This window comes from Molothrus ater, chromosome 1 (assembly GCF_012460135.2).
Source record: "Molothrus ater isolate BHLD 08-10-18 breed brown headed cowbird chromosome 1, BPBGC_Mater_1.1, whole genome shotgun sequence".
In the NCBI taxonomy this organism is placed as follows: Eukaryota; Metazoa; Chordata; class Aves; order Passeriformes; family Icteridae; genus Molothrus; species Molothrus ater.
In genome coordinates, this window is record NC_050478.2 from 91,981,204 (window position 1) to 92,002,945 (window position 21,742).

General features: G+C 36.6%; 1 protein-coding gene across 1 annotated transcript in view; it reads right to left on the reverse strand.

Moving 5' to 3' along the window:
* The window catches only part of LOC118694662 (dynein axonemal heavy chain 5-like), a 149,647-nt gene that overhangs the window by 76,808 nt on the left and 51,097 nt on the right, over positions 1–21,742 (reverse strand). The window contains exons 43-48 of the mRNA XM_054517570.1: positions 15,767–15,954; positions 14,373–14,567; positions 8,091–8,225; positions 6,887–7,076; positions 4,342–4,559; positions 3,136–3,447 (exon numbers count right to left, since the gene is read on the reverse strand). Of these exons, the coding sequence (XP_054373545.1) occupies positions 3,136–3,447; positions 4,342–4,559; positions 6,887–7,076; positions 8,091–8,225; positions 14,373–14,567; positions 15,767–15,954 (1,238 nt within the window). The remainder of the gene's footprint in view (positions 1–3,135; positions 3,448–4,341; positions 4,560–6,886; positions 7,077–8,090; positions 8,226–14,372; positions 14,568–15,766; positions 15,955–21,742) is intronic.

Below are 21,742 nucleotides of genomic sequence, written 5' to 3' on the forward strand. Positions count from 1 at the left end.
TTTGCATTAATTGTTTGGAGAGGGGGACTGGAAAAATAAGTTGGGTCATGACAAATACACATACATTTTTAAGAACTTGGATTAGCCATTTGCTATCCCTTACAAGGAGGCTGAAAAATGAAGTCAGATGCTAAATGTTCGGATGAAAGAATGATCCTTTTGCACAGAGTACAATCACTATAGAACTCACTGAACTACAGAACACTTCAGGACAGGAAGTTGGCAACATATTCAAAGGGTTTAGATAAGCAAAAGAACAACTCAGTAATAGAAAGTTATTAATACTTGTAATATTAATTTTAACATCAGCATTTCAATATTAAAGGTAAGAAAATCTTTGGATTATTTATTCAGCTCTATGCTCCAGGCACAGTAGCAGCCTTTACACAAATTGCATTAGTGTGAGATTTAATGTGGAAGAAGAAAATTAGTCACATCTGAAAATTAAGTTGCTACTACATTTTTTTTTTCATTTAAACAATACCTGGACATGCTGAAACTTATGTTATTCACTTAACAACCATCACTGGTTTGAGTTTCACACTTTGCAGACAATCTCAATAACACCACTCGGGTAACTATTTTAATTATTTCAGTTCTTTGAAACTGTCTCAGATAATTATTTCCATCAGCTAAGCAATTCTGTTGCTTACAGGTAGCAGCAACATTCACAGACCAGGAATTAGCAGTGGGGATTCTAAATTTAAGAGAGACTTTTTTTAGGGATGAGAGTTTATTTGAAATTACTGCAAAGCAGGAAATGCTGCTGAGAAGAAAGAATTGGGAAAGGTAGGGAGAAAGTCCAACCCCTCAATCACTGTTCTAAACAAAATCCTGTGGAAATAGAAAGCATTCTAAGATCATCTTAAATTGAAATAAGGTTGGGTTTGGGGGTTTGGTTTTGGTTTTGGACTTTTTTCTTTTGTATTTTGATTTGTTGGGTTTTTTTAATGCATAAAAAATGGTGACTTACAATGCCATTTATAATATACATTAAAAGAATAAATACACTCTTTCCATTGATTCACAACTATTATTTTCTGCTCTTTCCTCCTCCATTACTGCTACCTGCTGCACCTTTATTGAAAATTACTTTATCCAACATGAAGACTTTCAGTGACAAATACTATTTTGATCGGCATAAATAACTAGAGTGTTCTGTAAGCAAATTGGAATTATTATAGCGTTTGTCTTACATCTATTTTACATCTATTTTAGTTGAGTTTAGATTAAATTCAGAAAGTCTCTATATGTCTGCTTAAGACTGAGTCTCCTTGGTTACTATATTTCCATTTATACTCTAATCTTCATGTTCTTTGAAAAATCAGATATTTGTAAGATGTTTATATCCATGTTTTCCTTAATACTAGCATTAAATCCACCAAGGTCTATATCTGGGGTTTGACTACCACTGTTGATGAATCTTATTTCAAAATTTTCTTTTTGAATTTTTATCCTTTTTTTTAATGTGGCAGAAAATAATAACTATAAAAAGAGCCATGTGAACACAAAAGTAGTTTTGCTCTCATCTGTAAAATCACTTTTATTGCCTCTATTATTTGAGAAGCAAAGACAGCACATTAAAAGTGAAAGAAAACTGCCAGCATGACAGCTTTCATTTACATTTTGATAGCTGTAAATGCAGCCTTCAGCACTGAACTAACTTCATATTTCACTGCATTTTCATTTCTTACTCTAATAAAATACATATTTTTCTGGACTTTATTGCTATTGCTTCAGGCTTGGGCATTTTAAGTGTTGTTGTTATGTTTTCAGAGCAAGTTGTAGCATAAAATATAAATAGAATTGTGGCAAAGAAGCAGTAAATTGACCCACATATACATTACTTTGGGAGCATATTTTAAAACTCATTATCAGAATTGTTTCTCTTGCTGCTGCAGTAAATACTATGTCATATCATTAAGTTTTGGAGGTAGAATAAAATGAATAGCTTGTTAAACATTAGTTTTAAAGTAAATGTGCATTGAAATGAAAAGTAGAATCTTAAAAGATATTTGTTAACATTCAGGGCATTCTAATATTATATCAATCATTGCTTTTACCATCATCTATAAAAAGCTTTCTGAAATGTCACTCAAAGTTCATTAAAACCTGCATTTTTAAAATGCAAGTGCAATGAAAAATATTACAGGAGAAACCCCTGTGAAATGCAACACCAATTACATGAATAAACAGGCAGGAGCAAGCTGATGGAAAACCAATGTATGTTGGAAGCTGCATTTATTTTACAGATATTGAGGAAATCAGAAGATAACACTGAAAGGTTGCAAAGACATAACTATTTCTTTAAAAACATTCAAAAGCAAAATAAATATTTCAATATGATGGAAGTATACTACTGAGATTATGCTTTTATACCCACTATTGAGTGCAACCATCCAGAATATTGCTGGAACCTTTCTAATGATTCAGTAAGGTAAGACCAAACAGAGGGGGAAAAGCATTTAGGATTCTTTGACTAAATTGTGTTCAGTCTACTGATTGAACACAATTTAGTCCAAAAATGTATCAAAGTGATGCAGTTTCAAAAATTTCCAATGGAACAGAAACATGGAAAATAAAATAACAAGAGACAACTATAGTCAGAACTTCAGAATGATAGTCAGAGCTTCAGAGGACAGAAGTATCCTGGATTAATTATAGAATGTCTTTTTAAAAATAATAATGGATCAAATGCATTCCTGTTGCACCAGAGTGTAACAATTTCTTTCTAGCTCAATTTCTTTCTGAATTTACTTCTTTATATTTAAAACAAAATAAGAACTTTACCCACTTCCTTTGTGCATCCTAACAATAATTAAAATTGCAGTATTAAAATTACAAGCAAAACAAGTATCTGTTTTGCCAACAGGCAATATAAAAAAATCACAGGTTTAACAATTCATTGCCAACTCTTGTATGCAGACAAAACAAAACATTCAGATTATTCATATCTTATAGCTTCAGTCATTTATTATAGAGATAATTTTCTTTCTTTTTTTAACCCTGCATCTTTAGTTTATTACATAAAGAATGAAATCTAAATAACTCAAAGAGCACTTGGGAAGGAGCAATGCTTCATTAAAAAAAAGAATAAAAAATGCAATTTTTTTTCTGAAGTATTCAATTAAGTACCTGAAATACAGCATTAAAGCAATTCCATAGGACATTGGAGTATGTGATTGGCAGTGTCTGCAGCCAAGCCCTTAAAATAGGCTTCCAGTCTAACACTGAAGAACTCATGAAGACCATTCCATTACGAGAAACTGTTGCAGGGGAAGCATTGTCAATGTTGTGAGGTTCAAAAATAATCTTGCAATTGGGGGACATCGGAATGCGGTCTCCATTGGCCAAAGTAAGGGTCTTATTATCATCCAGAACAGAGTTCAGATTTTCAATCCATATTGCATCAACAGGTCCATCCAAAACTATCCAGATATGCTCCCCCTTAAAAAAAAAGGAGAGACACACACATTCAACTCTACCTACCTTGACCAAAAACACACATTCATGTAATATCAGAAAATGTACTCTTAGACATAAATAATGTCATAAGTTGGTGCTCAGAAAAAAGCAACATAAAAATGCAATTTTTATAATTTGCGTAGTGATTTTGATTCTTCTTTTGTTATCTTGCGTCACACTAAAAAAGATATTAAGAAACAGCAACAAAAATTAATTTGTGCTGTACTGAGCAGGAAATTGTATCTTTCTTCTACAAAAGTACATCAGCCAACTCAGCATCCATCAAGATGGATGAAAACATATCCCATTAAATGCAGTCATAGACACAGGCACAACGTCAGTCCTTGTAGGATGTTACCCAAGTATTTCATGTAAGATGTCTGATTTGCCAAGCCAGAACTGGGTGGCTGTTCAGTATATGTGAGTATAATTATGATTTCATGAAACATGATCTGCAGGTTTGATAAGAGAATTGGGAAATGCCTACATCAGTTTCTTACCAAAGTCTTACATTCTGATATAACTAGAGAAATAAAGTGGCAATGACTTGAAACCAGACAGGAGAAAAGACTTTTCTGCCCTCACGTCAAAACATGAACATACCTTGTTTTTGTGTTTGGACTGCTTACAGAAGGAAGCAAACCAAAATCTTTTCTAAATTAATTCTGGAACCTGAAATGCTTGGGAAACCTAGTGCTATCTGGGATATGTACATAATTCTGACTCTTGTGCACATTGAGCTCATCAGACACAAAGCAAAATTAACACTGCATATTCCCGTTTGATTTTATAATGGAAGACCTTTCAGATAAATGACAGGTAATGACACCTTATGGAAACAGTATTAAATGTCTGTCATGATACAGCATCCATTACCTTCTTTGCCTTTAAAGTTTTTCTCCATAATGTAGAGAAAATACCATCTGTCCAGTCATTTGTAGCAACATCAAGGGTACCGAACATCTGGGAAGCTGTGATTGCCTTTGGGTTCATTCTCATCTCTTTATGAGGAGCACCACAATCTGTCATTGCTTTCATCAAAATATGAATGCATTTTGTCTTTCCTGCACCAGTTGGACCTAGAGTCATCATACCTTAAAAGAATATAACCATGGTTTAAAATGAAATGTCAGTGTGTCATGCTTCCATTTAATGGTTCATTGCATCAACGATCCTTGTTTTATTTGTATCAAAAGCCAATACAAAAGGATGTTTCTCACTCCACTTAATGTTCATTGAAACAGAATTTGAAACTATTATTTAAAGGCCTTTATAAATGTCTCTCTATTATGATAGGCAAGCCTATGTGGGTCTGCATCCTCCCTCAGGTAATTCTTTTCTTTTTTCTAATGGGATAGCACAACTGCCTTTTGATGTTCTCATGCAATGACATTGACATGGATGGTGGCAAAAAATCCAGAAATTTCTAAATTTATCTAATGAGAATGAGTATCTTCAGTGATATACAAAATCAAGTGCATCTTTCTGATGCAAAAGTATCAAAATAATGTACGTGTAGCTACCCATGCTGGCATTTAATAGATCTTTCTTTCATAAAACCTGTTAAGAGCAACCACACTTAGTTCATCAGTGTATACATGTTATCAAAGAAAAATAAATTGTGTCTTCAACAATAAATTGAGCCTACTGGTCTTTAGTTATGTTTTCATTCAATAGGCCCAGAATCTGTCCAAAACTATCCAGTGCCATGCAAATTGTGTGATGTTTTCTCTAAAACTAAAGGGTGCTGGATGTTCCCTGAAACAACCTGAGGACTCAGAAAATCACTACTCATGCCATATGTTACTTATAGGGAAATCTAATACAAACTCTTCAATGTTAACCAAATGGCTTTTCTGCTGGTTTCAGTGATATTTCAACCAAAATTGTTATGCCAAACAGATGTCAAGATCCATGCACTGGATCTGTGTGTGTGTGTGTTTGTGTGTGTGTGTGTGTGTGTGTGTGTGTGTGTGTGTGTGTGTGTGTGTGTTTATAAAAGCACTTCACGTGCACATACAGCCATATTTCTCCTCATTATTTTAAATTCCATGGTGACCCCTCCATGAATTCAAGTTAATCATTAGGAGAAGTGGAAGTCAGGAAAGCTTTTTCCTACATTGCAGTAACTTTTGTTAGATAAAGTCAAAAAACTTTTGGCTTGAGCATTCAACTGTTTGGACAATTGGAGCTGCAAAATCTGGGAATAGTAGGAATGTGTGGAGAGAAGAGGCATCTAAACAGAATGTCATGGTGGATTCTGAAGATTTTTGAGGAACGGAGGAGCTGTAGTGTCTCACAGATCAAACAGCTTCTTTTAAAAAGAGACAGATTCAATCATAACTAAAAACATTAAAACTTCCATGGTTCCTGTATAGAAATAGCTATTATGCAACACTGCATCCAGAAACCTGGATGTAAATTAGTAAGTCTGCACAGCACTAACCAGTTCTTCGATCTAACCAATGATCTGAATTAAAAGTTTAGGGATCTGAATTAAAAGGCCTTAAGGACTCAGACTCTGGTATGTGAATAAATATTTCCTTTCATTTATTTCATTAGTTTATTCTTTTATTATGACAAGAAAGGGAGAATAAGAAGGATGATATCTTTATAAATCTTTGCTGCTTTAGTTACATTTCCTTAATATTTTCCCTTTATTATACTAAAAAATCATTAGTTAGAGGGTAAGGGGATATTAGTAAGGGTATGGGGGATATTTTAATGTAGGGGTATTCTTTTTTTCCACTGAGCTATGAATCGTAAACCTGGATCTACTACTCTCTATGATATCCTTCCTAGGACAGGATAAACTTTACTCAATGGCTTTTTCTGCACTGTAAAAATGTATTTTCATAGAATCAAAGAATGGTTGAAATTAGAAGGGACGTCTGGAGTCCACCTTGTCTAACTCCCCTGATCCTGCAGGAGGAAAGCATATTTCTCCTCAATATAAATTGCAAGAATCGATCACAAAGAAAGTACTTGAAATTATATCACATGCATGGTAGAATCTATCAAAATAAAGGTTGGAGAAATTATTTTTGGTAGTCTTCTCAACTTTATAATCTCACAGTAACATAAAACTTGTGCTTCATGACTGAACACTGAATGGTTTTCAGAACACTGAATAAAATTGCTGTTTCTGCATTTGAATTAATATATTTTAACTTGCTCTATAGAAATTTCAATCACCAAAGGCCACACTCATACTTCCCATAAAAATGTAATATAACAAAGGATTGTACACCAAAAAAAATGTCATAACAGCTTCCTAAGCAAAATACCCATATAGGCTTTAAAATTACATCTGTTAATTTTTTTTAACATTTTTCATTAAATTAATCTGCATTCAAGTGGCAGATAATATAATGTAGTCTCAAATACAATGCAGTCTCAAAACCTTATTTAGCATGCTAACCATGTCGGACTCGTTGAGTTTCGTACAGCTGAATAAGTTTAAGTATCCATGGTGGATGATTAATAAGCCCTGCCTCCTCTGTCTGTTTTTGGATGGCTGACTGTAGTTCAGGATACCCAGATTTATCCAGAGTAATTCCAGGGAATAGGTCATTAATGAGACTCATAAATAAAGGTTCATCTTCATCCACCTGTCAAGGACAAAGTAGGAGGAAACACATTATTTATTTATTGAAATTATTATTATAGTTGTAAACAATCTTCAAGATAAGCTATTTAAAAGATGGCAGTGAAAATCTTACCTCTTCCAAAGCAAATATTATAATTATCCATCAGTTCTATAAAGGGAGTTTCATATAAGGAAATCACAAGTAGTAATTTCTAAATTAAATACTTTAGGGTGATAAAAATGTCAACAATTTAATACAGTTTTCTTCAATGTATACACAGACCTATTTCTTCATTTGTTACATAAGTCAGCAAGATTTATTCCAATCATGTTTTGCCTTAGAATTTTTATGATTTTTTCCTTCTGTAAATCACTGAAGCGTTGCTATAGGTTTGAACGCATGTACCAACACGCTGAAGAGATTAACACCAGAAACACAATCATTGGTTCCACCACAAAAGTGGTTCCCAAGGTAAATACACAGAGTCTAGACATGCCATAACCTTTTAATTACAGCAATAAAAAGAAAGATGAATACTTTAAATAGTATTATTGAAAGATGTTACACTATACAAGTAGGTATTAGCTGCTTCCAGTTACCCCACTTAATGCAATTCTTATGATATTCTGAAAAGGCAACAGACACCCAAGAAATGTATAAATTGATATTCTGGATTAAGAAAGATCTTTGGTGACATTATTAAGAGTTAATACAATGTATTCTTCCTTTCTCTCCTTAGGGTAAAAAGGATTAAAAACAAGAGGCAATTAGAGGACCAGGTAGGTCCCCTAGGATCTCATGGTATTTCCAAAGATTTTTTCAGCTAAAGCTTATGATGTGTTTTCCTCTCTGTGAGACAAATTGTGCTCACGCAGTAACTGTATTCTGATTCTCAACTCACTTATAAATCATATTAAAAACCGCAAAATAATGTATCCAAATGGTGAAGAAAAATAGCTTTTCAAAGTGCATGATAAAGACCCTTAAAATGCAAACAAAATACACTATTGGGCAAAATCATCAGTGTTACATTACCAGTTTGGAGAGGTTCATGTCCCGCAGAACTCTCATCACAACAGTTTTCTCTGGCTCTTGGGGATTAGATCTTTTCACTGCTCCAAGTGTTCTTAAAACAGACAGGATATTTCTAAGCCCAAAGTCATAGTGAACCTTAAAATAAAGCACAAACAAAATTGGAACTATAAAGATCAAATAGATCAAAACAAAAAACAAGAGAGGACGGAAAATTAAATTTGTTAAATAAATGAATGTTATGGAACTTCTCAATAATATTAAATTCACAGCTCTTCGTCTTTTCCAATATACTTCCAGTTTTGTTGTTATCAAATCCTGAAGATATTTTCTAGTGTGGTATGGCCATACCAGAAAGTGTACTTTCTGGTGATACAGAGCTCACGCTTATTTCCCAGTCTTACAAATTGGAACAATATACTGTGTAAATCCCAGAATTTTCAGCAAGAACTAACTTATTGATTAGGTTTGAAGATGATACCAAACTGGTGAACTAGATCACAACTAGAGTTCAAAATTACCAAGTAAAGGCAAGTGCAAAATAGTAAAGATGGTAATAACCAACTGCACTAATAAAGAGTAACAACACTTCTTCTTTGAGCTTAGAAACAAATCAGGTGCACAAAACTTTGCAGAAAAATATCTGACATTGGATTGATGTCACAAGCTCCCCAATGACTTATCTGCAATTTTAGTGGGCAATAAAAATACAAACGTCCTTTTTAGGACAATTGAAAATACATTTCCATTTCAGTTGACATTTCTATACTGTGACCAAAAGATGGATTCCATATTTGGAGATGAACCCTACAGAAGAGAAATTTGAAAAGCAAAAAAAACCAAGTGATTCCTTGACTAGAAAACATATTGTTTCAGGAAAAAGTATTACAAAATCTACTGCAAAAGTTGGAAGAGTGAATATGTAGGATGAGTGATGGTAAAAGTCTTCAAAATGCAAAAGATACCAGCAAAGAGGAAGACAGGAGGAATAGAAAGGAAAAGAAATAATTTGCTTAACTACAGCAAGGTGGATTCAAGTTAACTTTTAGAGAAAAATGTGACCATAACAAAAATGAAACTTTGGATCACGTTGGTTGCCTGGGAAACTGCAACCTATCCATTAATAGAAAATGTTAAGAATATTGACAAACATTAATAGCAAATTATTTAATTAATAATTATTTTTCCTCCAGAAAGGTAGATGGATGATTCCTCAAGGCTCTGCCCTGCCTCATTTTCTATTATTCAATCAGGTGCCAAGTTGTTACCAGTTGAAAAATTTAGGTATGAATATACAGCACTCACTGCCAGGAAATCTTATTTGCAGATGGAAACATTAACACAAAAAGATTAACAACCTAGTGTGATATTGATGAACTCAGACATCACCTGACTTCATCATCATTTAATAAATGGTATGTCCTAGTGAAATTACCAGAATCATGACAAGGACTGATATATAGCTTTTCCTCCATGCTAGATGACCATCATTGACAAACTGGAATTAGTTCAGCAAGTGATGACTATGTGAGAGGAAAGGAGGCAATGTCAAAATCTTCAGCAGGGGAAATTACACTGGTTTGCATAATGAAAAGATTCTTCACAATAAGAGTGGCCAAACATAAAAGGTACCCAGAATAGGTACCAGAAAAGGCTGAATATCTCCATCCTTGAAGATATTCAAAACTCAAAAAGCGCCTTAGCAACCTGCTGTACTGTGCTAAGCAAGAAGCTGGACAAGGTGACCTCTAGAGGTCCCTTCCAACTTGCACAAGTCTGCGATTCTATAGAAGTGATGACTTCGTTAAATTTGAAGAAATACTTTCATACCAATCAGAAAATTTAATATAAGCTTAAATTAGTATTAAAGACAGAACTTCTGGTGCATTCCAACTGATCTACATGATGGGTGGTTGAAGGTGACCATCCTTTATTTACCTTAATCTGTTTTCTAGTTTTACAATTGCTTTGTTTTTCTGGGAATGGCACAGAAGAGCTACGATTTATTGACAAATGTGGATTATGAGTTATTTCTTTGCTCCATCTTTTAACGGCAATCTTTAAAGACTGTGCCTGAGCAAAATGGACTGCAGTGGTATAGCTGATGCTCTTGAAAGAAAGTATTCAAAATATGAAATAAAAGTCTCATTATTCGAAGCAGAGTTTGCTCCATGTAGAAAAGAAAAAAAAAGGGATATCAGTGGTTTGCTCCATATGAAAGCACCTTAAAGAGATGATTCTCAAAAAGGGATTATCACCTCATTTGCTTTCAAGCTTTGTTAGGTTTTTCTTTTCAGTTTCTATTTTTCCCTAAGCTGTATGAGGCTTTGTGGAAGGAGGTTCTAGGGAAGAAGCCCTGTAACAAAGCCAAGTAATTCACCTTTGGAGCTCTGTCAGAATAACTCTTTCACAGGTTTGTGGATACCGTGGGCTTCCTACATTTGCTAAGGACATTTCTTTTACTTTACTGTTTATTGTTTTTCTTTACTGAAGGAGATGACAGTCAGTCAGGGTGCCTTTGGCTACTTGTGAGTCAGAGCTCCTCTTTCTACAGAGTCTGCATTTGTGTGTGTAAAATGTCTGGAGAACTTCACGTGTTTCTTCCAGCACATTCCTTTAGATTTTCTGTGGGGTAGGTTCAGCTGGTGAATGCTTGTTTGCTTTATTTCCTTCTGTTGATATACTGCATTTGCTGAAAACAGGCAATGTTCTGCCATTTCCTATTGCACTCGTTCTTTATGTGACCCTGATCTTTCCAGTCAACTGCCTGGAAAATCCAGCATTACTTAACTTGAAATTTCAAATTTACCATTAAAAATTTGAATAAATAAGTTCCACTAGGAAAGAAAGATTACTACAAATTATAGAGACACAGAATGGTTTGAGCTGGAAGTGACCCTAAGGATCATCTAGTTCCAACATCCCTGACATGGGCAGGGACATCTTCCATTAGACCAGGTTACTCAGAATCCCATCCAACTGGGCCTGGAAGACTTCCAGAGATGGGGAGTCCAGAAACTCTCCAAGCAACCCGTTCTAGTGTCTCACTACCCTTTACAGTCAAGAATTTCTTTCTAATGTCTAATTGAATATGCCTCTAGCAAAGACTGTCTGTACTTTATAATTTTAGTTTTCTGACTACACAGAAGCAATTTATGTCCCACTGTACTCTTAGAAACATGTTCAGTTAATGAGACTCCCATATTTAATCTGATGAACTCATTAGATCTCTCTCTGTATAATCACATATTGCATTAGATGCATACCCCAACCTACAACAAACTTCACAAGGAACTTCAGCAAGTGTTTCAAATTATTTCATTACTACTACAATAACAACATACGTTCAAGTGAGGAAGTGGTGGACCCAACTGAGAAGCAGAAGAACCAGGCTGTGGTGAACAAGAGAGATGTCAAGGATGGTGGAACAGTGTGGAAAGTGACCCTTCTCAAGTGCATGTGTACAGGTAAGGACAGGTGAAGAGAACAGCGTTGTGGCAGAAGCTCTCACAGCAGAAGGAGGTGCTAATTTGAAGTGCCTGTTTGCCAAGGCACACAACATAACAACAAAATGGAAAAATTACAGCTCTGTGCGCAGGTACAGAGTTACAGTCAAACTAGGAAATGTGGGGACATAGGCACAATGGATGGATACAGATTCTTTAGGAAGGACAAGACAGGATGGAGAGATGGGAATTTGCCCTTAAAAGTGAAAGAGTGGGAGCACTTTCCCTTAGGATGGCTAATGAGCCAGTTGAGGGAAGTTGTGTTAGAATTAGAGGGCTCAACAACATTGTGGTAGATGTCTGCTGTAAACATCCTGATAGGGAAGAAGCTGATGAATCTTTCTTTCAACAACTGGAATTAGCCTCATCTTTGAAAACCCTGATCCTCACTGGGGGCTTGACACAGCCCAATATCTGCTGGAAGGGCAACACAGCGGGGCAGAGTAATTCCAAGAGATTTCAACATTGTCTCTGCTAACATCCTCACACACAAAATGGTGACTAGACAAGGTAGTCAGACATTTCAACAGCTTGACCAAAGAGGCTGTGCAGAGTTTATTTATCCTTGGAGATATTCAAAGCTCATCTAGACAAGGTGCTGAGCCACCTGCTCTAGCAGATCTCACTTTGAGAAGAGGTATAGCACCTGTTCACTTCCAGAAGTCCCAGAGAAAAAGATCCATTTTTCTCTGATTTTATGGCTATATAGAATGGATTTAGACAAAAAACAGGACTTTCCAAAGGGCTGCTCAAGGCACAGGCAGGACAAACTAGCATACTATCATGGGCTTGCAGAAAGCTGTGCTTCCTAGCTCATGCTACAGAGTATAGTGACCCGAGATATGATACAAGATATAAATGGAAGAAAGATCACTATAGTAGGCTTCTCTGATGGATACTGTAGAAACATTAGGCGGTCCTGAAGAAATTATAAATATGCATGGAACACAATTCTCCACAGATATCATGGCTCACTTAGCAAGAACTATGGAATTTAAGTTATAAGAGAGATATAAGCATATGATGCAGACATAAAATTGTGATGTAGCTGAATATAAGGGCTGGGCCTATGTGCACACCCAGACCACTTGGTCATTAATTTTCACAAATATCAAGGACCTCCCTTGCTAGCATCAGCATATATGAGGCAAAGCACTGATCTGAAACAAGGTGATTGAGCTACCTGCCTTCACAACAAAGCATTTGAATAACTGGCACAGGAGTTTTTCCAGTGGGAATCTCAGATAGTTTCACAGAGTCCTCCAGGTGGTTCCTATGATCCCTAGGCCAACTGATAAGGCTTACTTATATACTTCAGTATGTTGATTAACATGATAAATGGAGAATCTCCTTATCTCAGAGGTTCCAGAGGGCAATTGCTGCTGAAGAAATCACCAAACTGCACAAACTCTGCACTCTCTATGCAGATGCTGTAATGATTGTATATAAAATATTGTACACCCTTAAGATAGTTAAAATAAGTTTTGTACAGTTAGGTTTTGTTCGGGTGTGTGCATTAATTTTTAAGTACACTGTCCAAGGGTGAACCAGTTCCAGCATCTGTGACAACACAAAACAAGCAAAGCACTTTTGCAGAGGTAGAAGGTCAAATTTCTGATGCCTGCTTACACACCTTTTTCACATTGAAGGAAAGACTCATGTCCTGGACAAAAAATGACCACACAAACTGAGGCAATAGGAAAACTTAGTTTTACAAAGGCCAGGCACTAATAAATATGTAGTACAGAACTAAAATTATAGTAGTCTGATATAGTAGTATATTAGAGTATAGTAGTATATAGAAGTACGGTATAGTCAATTAGAGCAGTTTCATCACTGTCCAACCAAAGCAGGCATTTGAGCCACAATTTATCTACTGTAGTGTAGTAGGCATAGGGACAGGCGTTCGGAAGATTTCGGGCTGTGACAGAAAATTACAAGAATCTTTCTACCCCTCTCCCCATAGATAAAGATCACTCTTAGAATGTAGCCAGACGTGTAGCTCCCCTAACCTATGCATGCCAATAACTTTCCACTCCATACTAACCCTAGAAAGTATAGCCAAACCCCTGTCTGACGTAGAGAAGCCCCTTAGTCCATAAATACCCTCGAGACCACTCAATAAAAGCCTTTAACCGTCCACCACATTGGTGTCAGCGTCCGTTATTGGCCCCGAAGGATCCCAAAGAGGAGATCGCCGTGCTAGACTCCGAAACCAGGTCACCGCGGCCTTCACAAGAAAGCAACACTGTACATATGATTTCTCATTGAGACTCTCTAGTGGGCAGGGCATTCAAAAGCCAGCACAGGGCATTCAAAAGGAAAGAACCAAATTTGTTTCTACTTTTAAACACCCCATCCCAAATGGAACAGCAGTATTCTCTTTCTAGTAGCACTCAGAAAGACAGAGCCTTGTAGGTGCTCTGTAGTTATTTACAATTCTTACGCTGTCTCTGAAATAGACCCGGCCTTTATAAGTGAAGACATTGAAAAATGTGCCCTCTGCAAGTTCAGCACAGCTATATACACCGTTCCTCATAACTTCTCCAGTAACTGCACTCTGTTTAAGAATCACAAATCAAACTTCCCATACTACTCAATTTACTGTGAAAAATAAAAACAACATCATCATTTCAGATACTGTTTCTGGAACCTGAAACTGAAAACCGTAAAAAATGTATAGGCCCATGATTGTAATAATAATTACATATTCTATGAAAGTATATTATCTCCATATCCTTCCAGTGACAGCTTACAGTTGAACAAATATTTACTTTACCTGTTTAGATAACTGCTCTTCACAGAGTTTGTAGAGTGTATAGAATTTTTGACTGAGGATTTGGTTGTCTCGGAAACCAGCACTTGCCAGCTTGACTCGCATAATAATGCTACGGTCAGGCACCATCATGGCAACCGTGCGAAACTGAATCTTCAGATTTTCGGGAAGTTCCTGTCGTCCTGCATAGCCGGGGTTCTGAAAATGCAATTTATAAACCCAAACAATATATAATGATGGCAGGGTAGGAAGTTTCATCTTTCCTGTTAACCATTCAGCAAATGCAGGAGCACATGTGAGATTACGAAGGGTAACGTGAGCACGTCACAATGACACATCAGTGCACAGTTGCCTCAGTACTGCATTTCATGAAGTATGGGGTATCACAGGTTATTTAGAGATGTCCGAGACCAAAAGATATAGACAGACAGTCACTTACAGATCTTGCTGCAGCTCTTTTAAATGGTTACTTTCTCAGAGTCTTGACAGTGTTCCAGTGTTGGAGGTTACTGTCCCCTGTGAGCATTCCCAGACCATTTCAGCACAAAGCCAGTCAAGCAGTGCAAGCCATTACCGAGTATAATTTAAACTAATGGATCTGACCTTTCTCTGAAGATCTCTAAGTCGTTCATATGAGTACTGCACGGCTCAGTTGTGACAACTGTAGTCACTAGCCATGCAGTGATAACTTCCTTCATCTCTTTCAGCTCCTTCCAAACTGTCTTCCACCTGGCCTTTGCATGGCACTTATTTGCCCTCTTTTTCAAATTACCGTGATAACATTAACACTTTTTCAAAGGTAGGACCCCCTAAAATAAAGACAAAGGCTTCCATTTTGAGTGGGTATGTAGGTAGCTACGGAGGGAGAGATACAATGATTTTAAGGTATTGTTATACTTTCCTGCTGCTTTGCCTCCTGCACTGCTAGAAGCAGTCCACAGGCACCAAAGATAAATCTTCAGGAGGCCAGTGAATCAGAGTGAGGGTGGTTTCCCTCATGCTGTCTTCCAGGATTGAGGTCAAAAACTTATTCACAGGTGGTAAAATACTGACTAGACCAGCTACAGTAGTCCTTGAAGTGGTCAATTCTGTTTTATTTTGACAGACTTTGACTCAAAATAAGAGGGGTTAAGTTTAATTTCAATCTGCCAAATGCTCAACTAAAAAAGTCCTTAAAATACATAGTTAATGATAAATGCATACCTCAAGTCCTAAGATCCAGTTAAAAATATCAACAAGAGAAAATTATATCATAATTATTTTACTAAATTATTGTTCAAGTTTCATTAACTATTTTCTAACAGACAGTCCCAATGTTTCAACAGGGAAATTTCAATAGGAATGGAACAAAAAAGATTTTTCACAATGATGCCATTTACATGTATTTACAGACATACCATAGTGAGAAATATACCAAATTCTCTGTCCATGTCAACAACATCACCATCAGTGAAAGTGAACTTAAGTTTCTTCTTTTTCTTACACTGAAGTACAATATATATCTGCTGAGCTGCCACTGATAAAACTGGGAGTTCAATGCGGTTAAATTCATCAAAGCAACCCCATGCACCCGACTGAGCTAAACCTGAGAAAAGCAGAAAAGCAAAAAGAGAAATATTCTCTTAAAATAGCAGATCAAACAAGAGTAATTTATATACAAAATAGAACATGTTCTATACAATTTTGTGTAATGTGAGAAGAGCAGGGAACATGAACAAAAATAAAATGAGAAGTAAAAACTCAAAATAAGTGGGCTGTGCATTAATGACACTCAGAAAAAGTATCACCCTTTGAAAGATACATAAACTTCTTTACAAAGAATCCTAGACTTCTACAGCAACCATTAGGCAGAAACTGTTAATTAGTACTGTATACAGTACCATGTAGTAGCACAAATGTGCATATAGCATGGAAACTCATCTATGCAGGGGATGAAGTTGTCAAAGATGAGCTTGAGAAACACCCACCTAAATGAAAAGCACAAAACCAAATAGAGACCACTGCATTTCTGACAGAAGCATTGTAGCATTTTATAACAATTAATTCATAGGTTAAAAATCATTGGAGATTAACATCTTACTGTTCAAGATAGAGGAAAGAATCTGATTTTACACTTAGAATTGTTACTTGGAACAGACCATGGTGTTCTGGACAGACAGTAGTACCCCACAAATATCATGAAATTAATGGCTTTTGGGAGATTCAAGTATTCCTTCTTCTCTATCATGCTAACAGGATTGAAATAGGAGAGTCTACAGTGGCAGCCTTCCAGAGCAGTAGAGGGAAAGCTACATAATCCCCTGCTCTTTCACACCCATTTCACAAGAGACAAAGGCTAGTAAGTCTATGCAGGAGCTTCATGGACGCCACCCCTCCTTTCCCAAAGACCACACTGGACTAGTATTTCCAATTGCCTGCACCCATCCCTAGAACTGTTCAGAAGTGGAGTTTAATTCACTCCCCTGAGTGGTGGAGCTCAGCTTGGCTTAAGCAGTTTGAAGGCAGTACTAAATGCAGAAATAGGGCACATGTCCAAGAAAAGGCATTTGTGTTTGCAATATTGAATAACCATGCCCAGAGCTCCCCTGAATCCCCATACTTTATATGGCAATGCCTATAGCACTGGTAAAATATATCTATGGGTGTAATGTTGATTCCTTAAGAGCTTTAGATAGTTCAAGAGAAAGTATTCAAAAATCAAAAACAATACTATGAAGACATATTCTTTTATTTTGTCTTGTTTTCTTTTGATTTTTTTCTTTCTCTTGCCTTTGCTCAGCCTGTTCTTCTCATAATATGCTACTTCCCGTCCCTCTACGTTTCCTTGTCTGATCTTCTCTTTCCCTTTAAGATGTTGCCCCAAGTGCCCTTAATGCCACTTTTATGTTTCTTTCCTGACATCCATTTTTATGGTTTTTCACGTCCATTAACCAATTATTTTAATAATGTTGCATCAATTGGTCTTTTTTACCCATGCAATTTTGGAAGAAAATAACTAGAGTTTAACCAGGTCAAAATCACTGGTGGTACAACCAAAATTGGCTTCTTAAGGCTTGATTCAGTCAGGGCAATACTGCAGATCTCCCATGAAAATTATCTCAATTCCATATGTAACCTTTCCCTAAACAGCATCTAATTAATTTGTATGATATTATAAGTAAAAAAGATACTCCAAAGGAAAAGAATCTAAAGAGGATGAAAAGTTACATGGACTTAATTAAAAAAAATTAAAGGCAAGTGGAATATATATAAATACCACAATGCCATAATGATACAAAGATTGAAGTAATTCCATAGAAAGTTACCAAATTTAAAATATTAAATACCCAATCCTACCAATCTTACTGTCTTTGTCATTTGAAAACAAATGAAGAACATTCCTTGACTTCATTGGTGTGGCACCAAGTCCTTTAACTGATGTTCCTCTCCTTTTGTGAGGAATATTTGGGGCCTGGATGCCCTCAACAGCCCTTCCTGAGGCTTCTATCCAGACTCTGTCTTCCAGTCCAGGAGTTCCATTGTAACTCAGGCAGGTCAGAACTGTACTGTGTACAGGGCTGTGCACAGTCCCATCTCCTCTTATCCTGAATTGCTGAATGAACTTCCTGGAGGAGCCCATAGCTCCACAGGGTTACCCCCAGTTCTGCCTCCTGCTGGTTCTGACTAAACTTTCCAGAGAAATCCTGAATCCAGCTGGTCATTTCACATTATCTGGTGTCACTGGACTGCTGATGGGAACAAGCTGCCAACAGCCTGCCCTGCATAGGCACTGTGGGACTGTGCCCTGCTGAGTGAAGTCCCTGCCCCTGCCTCTGTGCTGATCACTCTGAGCTCCTGGCTCATCTGCCCTCATGGAGCTGTCCCATTCTTGCTGCTCCCTGATAAAAAAACTTATTGCAGAGATTTTTCAAATTCATTTGTCCCCTTTTTTAACATGTGCTATATGACCCCTAGGATTCATCCTAAAAAGAAATCAAAAAAAATGGTTTTTTTCTGCTTTGTTTATTAAACATAAATATCTACTCTTTGAAGTGAACAAGGAAAATCTCTAAAGCTGGAGAGTTTTTAACTAAGAAACTTAGTTCTGTATAATAGTGTCTCTTACTGTCTGTATCTTAAAGGGTTTTGAAAGTAATTTCTCTATAGAATGGTGAGGTTCAGTTCTGACCAAATAATTTTTTCTTTGGGAAAGGAAAAAAAATTCACTTGTTCTGTAATGCCACCTGCTGCATGGATTTAGGAAGCCTCATTCTCAGACAAAGCCAATATCCCACAGCTTTGAATAAACTCAGTTCTTGCAAAATTATTTCATTCTGTTGGTGTTGAAAAAGGAAAGAAAATACACATCTATGCTAAAAACACACACACAACCAAAGGCACAGCAAGCAAACTCTCAGCTGCAAAACAGCTCAGAGATAATGTAATTTTGTCATATTGTGAAGTAAATTCTGTCCCCATGCTGAACATATGATGGTTATCAAATACAGAAATGGAGTAAAAGCAGAAAACAAATTACAGGACTAAAGAAAACAAGTTAGGACTAAAGAGATCCTTAATTATATCTAAAAAAAAAAAGGGCAATGCCCCTGCGCCAATTAGTACAGACATCCTACAAACCTGGTACTCAAACAATGAAAGAATCTCACAGAATAGCTATTAGCCCCCAGACTATAAAATGCTTATCTGCAATGTAGAGCCATGTCTCCTTCCATGTATTTTTCCACATTTTTTCCCCAGATTTTACACAGGAGTAGAGCTATAGTGATATAATTCAATGGAAATGTCACTGAAACAAAGCTCTATCTAGCCAAAGCACAACCCAGAAGCAGCAAACTAAAAAGTAATCATTGGTCCTGAAGAATTCACAGAATGCCAGACTTGTGTGTTCACCTTCTGAATTAAGATAGATATAAAATCTTACATTAAATATTGCATTAAATACCAAATCACGAAAAGTTACTTCAGGTAAGACTGGACTTGCTTGACTGTAACTATAGAAAAGAGAACCAAAGCAAACACAACTTTTATACCAGTCCACAGGCAACCGCAGACAAAAGGTTTTCTGAGGGTATCCACCAACATTTTTCAGGAACAGTGATCAAGTATCCCTGGTTTGCTATTCATGGACAATTTCAACACTGAATTTGATATATGGGAAAACTTGAAAATTCATCTTCCCACTTACATCCCTGGTACTCTCTCAAGTTACCTCTGGTCCAGTTCAGGTGACAAGTTGTATCTGAATCTACATTATGGTTCAAATTTGAAAAACAAAACCATCAAAGATCAAAGTCTAGGCCTTGAACATATCAACTAGATCATCTGTCTATGAATTTCTTGAGCCACACAGAAAAACAAAGCAGATAGAAACGGGGAAACAGAAAGATCAAACCTCAGCTCTGACTCAACCAGAAGAGCTTCAAATCATAATTTTATAGTACACAATATATGCTATATTAGTTATCTTATCTTTTTCTATTTCTTTTTTCTAAACTTCTTGTCTTTACAGAAGTCTGGAAACATGCCTGCAGACAGGACATCACCGCCTCTCCATGCCTCTTTTCTCCTCACTTCTAAACCTGCTAATATCTGATGACTTGACACACAGCACCAGATAAAGTGAAAAGTTTGGGTGTGGAAACTCTGGTGAGGGAGCACCAAGCCTATAAGAGATGTGGAATTCTAAAAAATTTCCCATTGTGAGCACTGAAATACATAATGTACTAATGGGAACTTTCTTATCAGTCTGCATGAAAGTGCTTCTACAGCTGAGAAGAACTATCCTTTTTTTCCATTGAAGACCTCATGTGCAGTAAAGAATCTTTATCTGAACTCACTTTGCCCTTTATATGAAATCAAAACGAGCTCATTTCCTTCCCTAACTTCAGTATATCCACTCTTCAAGAAATTGCAGATATTTTAAAGACATAAAAAAGGTGATTGCAAGCCAGGCCCTTGCAAGTAGTGACACTAAGTCCAAAACAACTGACTTCAAATGCCCCTTCACAAATGAAAGCATCAATGACCTATGTAAGAGCAGAATCTTACTTTTACTGCCAGACACACAACAGCCATATGAATGCTGAAAAACCCACACTATTCAGGCTTTATTCAGCTGAATCTATTACCTAATTCTCAGGCAAATTCTCAGAGAAGCAAGCTATGACCCCACTTGCAAATTTACTGAAGTAAGCAGTCACAGGCATCATGGTTGCTTGAGCAGCAATTAGATGAGTTCTATAAATATTTTTTCCCAGCTCATATTGAACACCAGCATGCCATTAAATGAGGCAGCCAGAGAAGGACACATTACACAGTATGACTTTGCTTCTGAAGCATATGACGACAATACTACATGGAAAATGGTCAACTTATAGAAAAACAAGAGAAAAAGAAAACTGAGCCCTAAAACTCAACTTGTGCTTTTAGACACAGAAATTGTGTCCAGTTTTAATAAAAGAAAGCAATGACAAGCTGCAATGGTCACTACTGCCTCAATCTGAAATGGGAAAGGATAAGTTACCAAAGTTCTCAGGATAAGAAGACAGAAAAAAACAAGGATACAAAACTAGGTGTCTGAACTGACACGAGTCACAAACAGTTTAATACAAAGAAGTGAAATCACCATGGAGCCAGGAAAAGAGGCACTTACATAAAGAGATACAAATATTCTCACAAAAGGAGCAGAGCAGAAGACAACAGTTTGGTGACATCAAAGACAAACCCACTGCAAGCAGGAACAAAGGCTCACATCTCCCTTACAGACTGATGATTGCAGAAACCCAGCAGATGACTGTGCTTGGCATTATGAGCATACTCAGATATCCCAAGCCTCTTCTGTCTAATAACAATGAGCAAAATAAACCTGTGACACTAAAGGTCTGCACACATGATAAGAGATGTGCAAGAAAAGCTTGGCCCAAATCTGTGGGGTTACAAGAGGTGCTTTGAGAAACTTGTGACCTTAACTGAAGGCATTCACATGCATAGGTGGTTCAGTTTCTAGCTCAGAAATGTTCCTCTGCTTAAAAAATCATGGCCAGCTTCACTGGCTTCTTAATTGAAATGAAATATTATCCCCAGATCATATTTTAGCCTTCACGAGGTAACACAACAGTGAAAATTTTGTTTATGATGCCTTGTGTTATAGTTAAAAACCCACCACTCACAGAAAATGGTGGTGTTCTGTGGTCTGTCAGTCCATATATAAATGCAGCTATATACAATAAAACAGACCATTATGAAAGAATTTGGAATCACGGATCACTGTTTGCAAAACTAAATTCAAAATTTTGCTAATCATGAAGAGTTATCAGAGTTTGACCACGGTGTCGTTTTCCTGGCTTCAAAAGAGTCTGTAGTTAAATAAGACA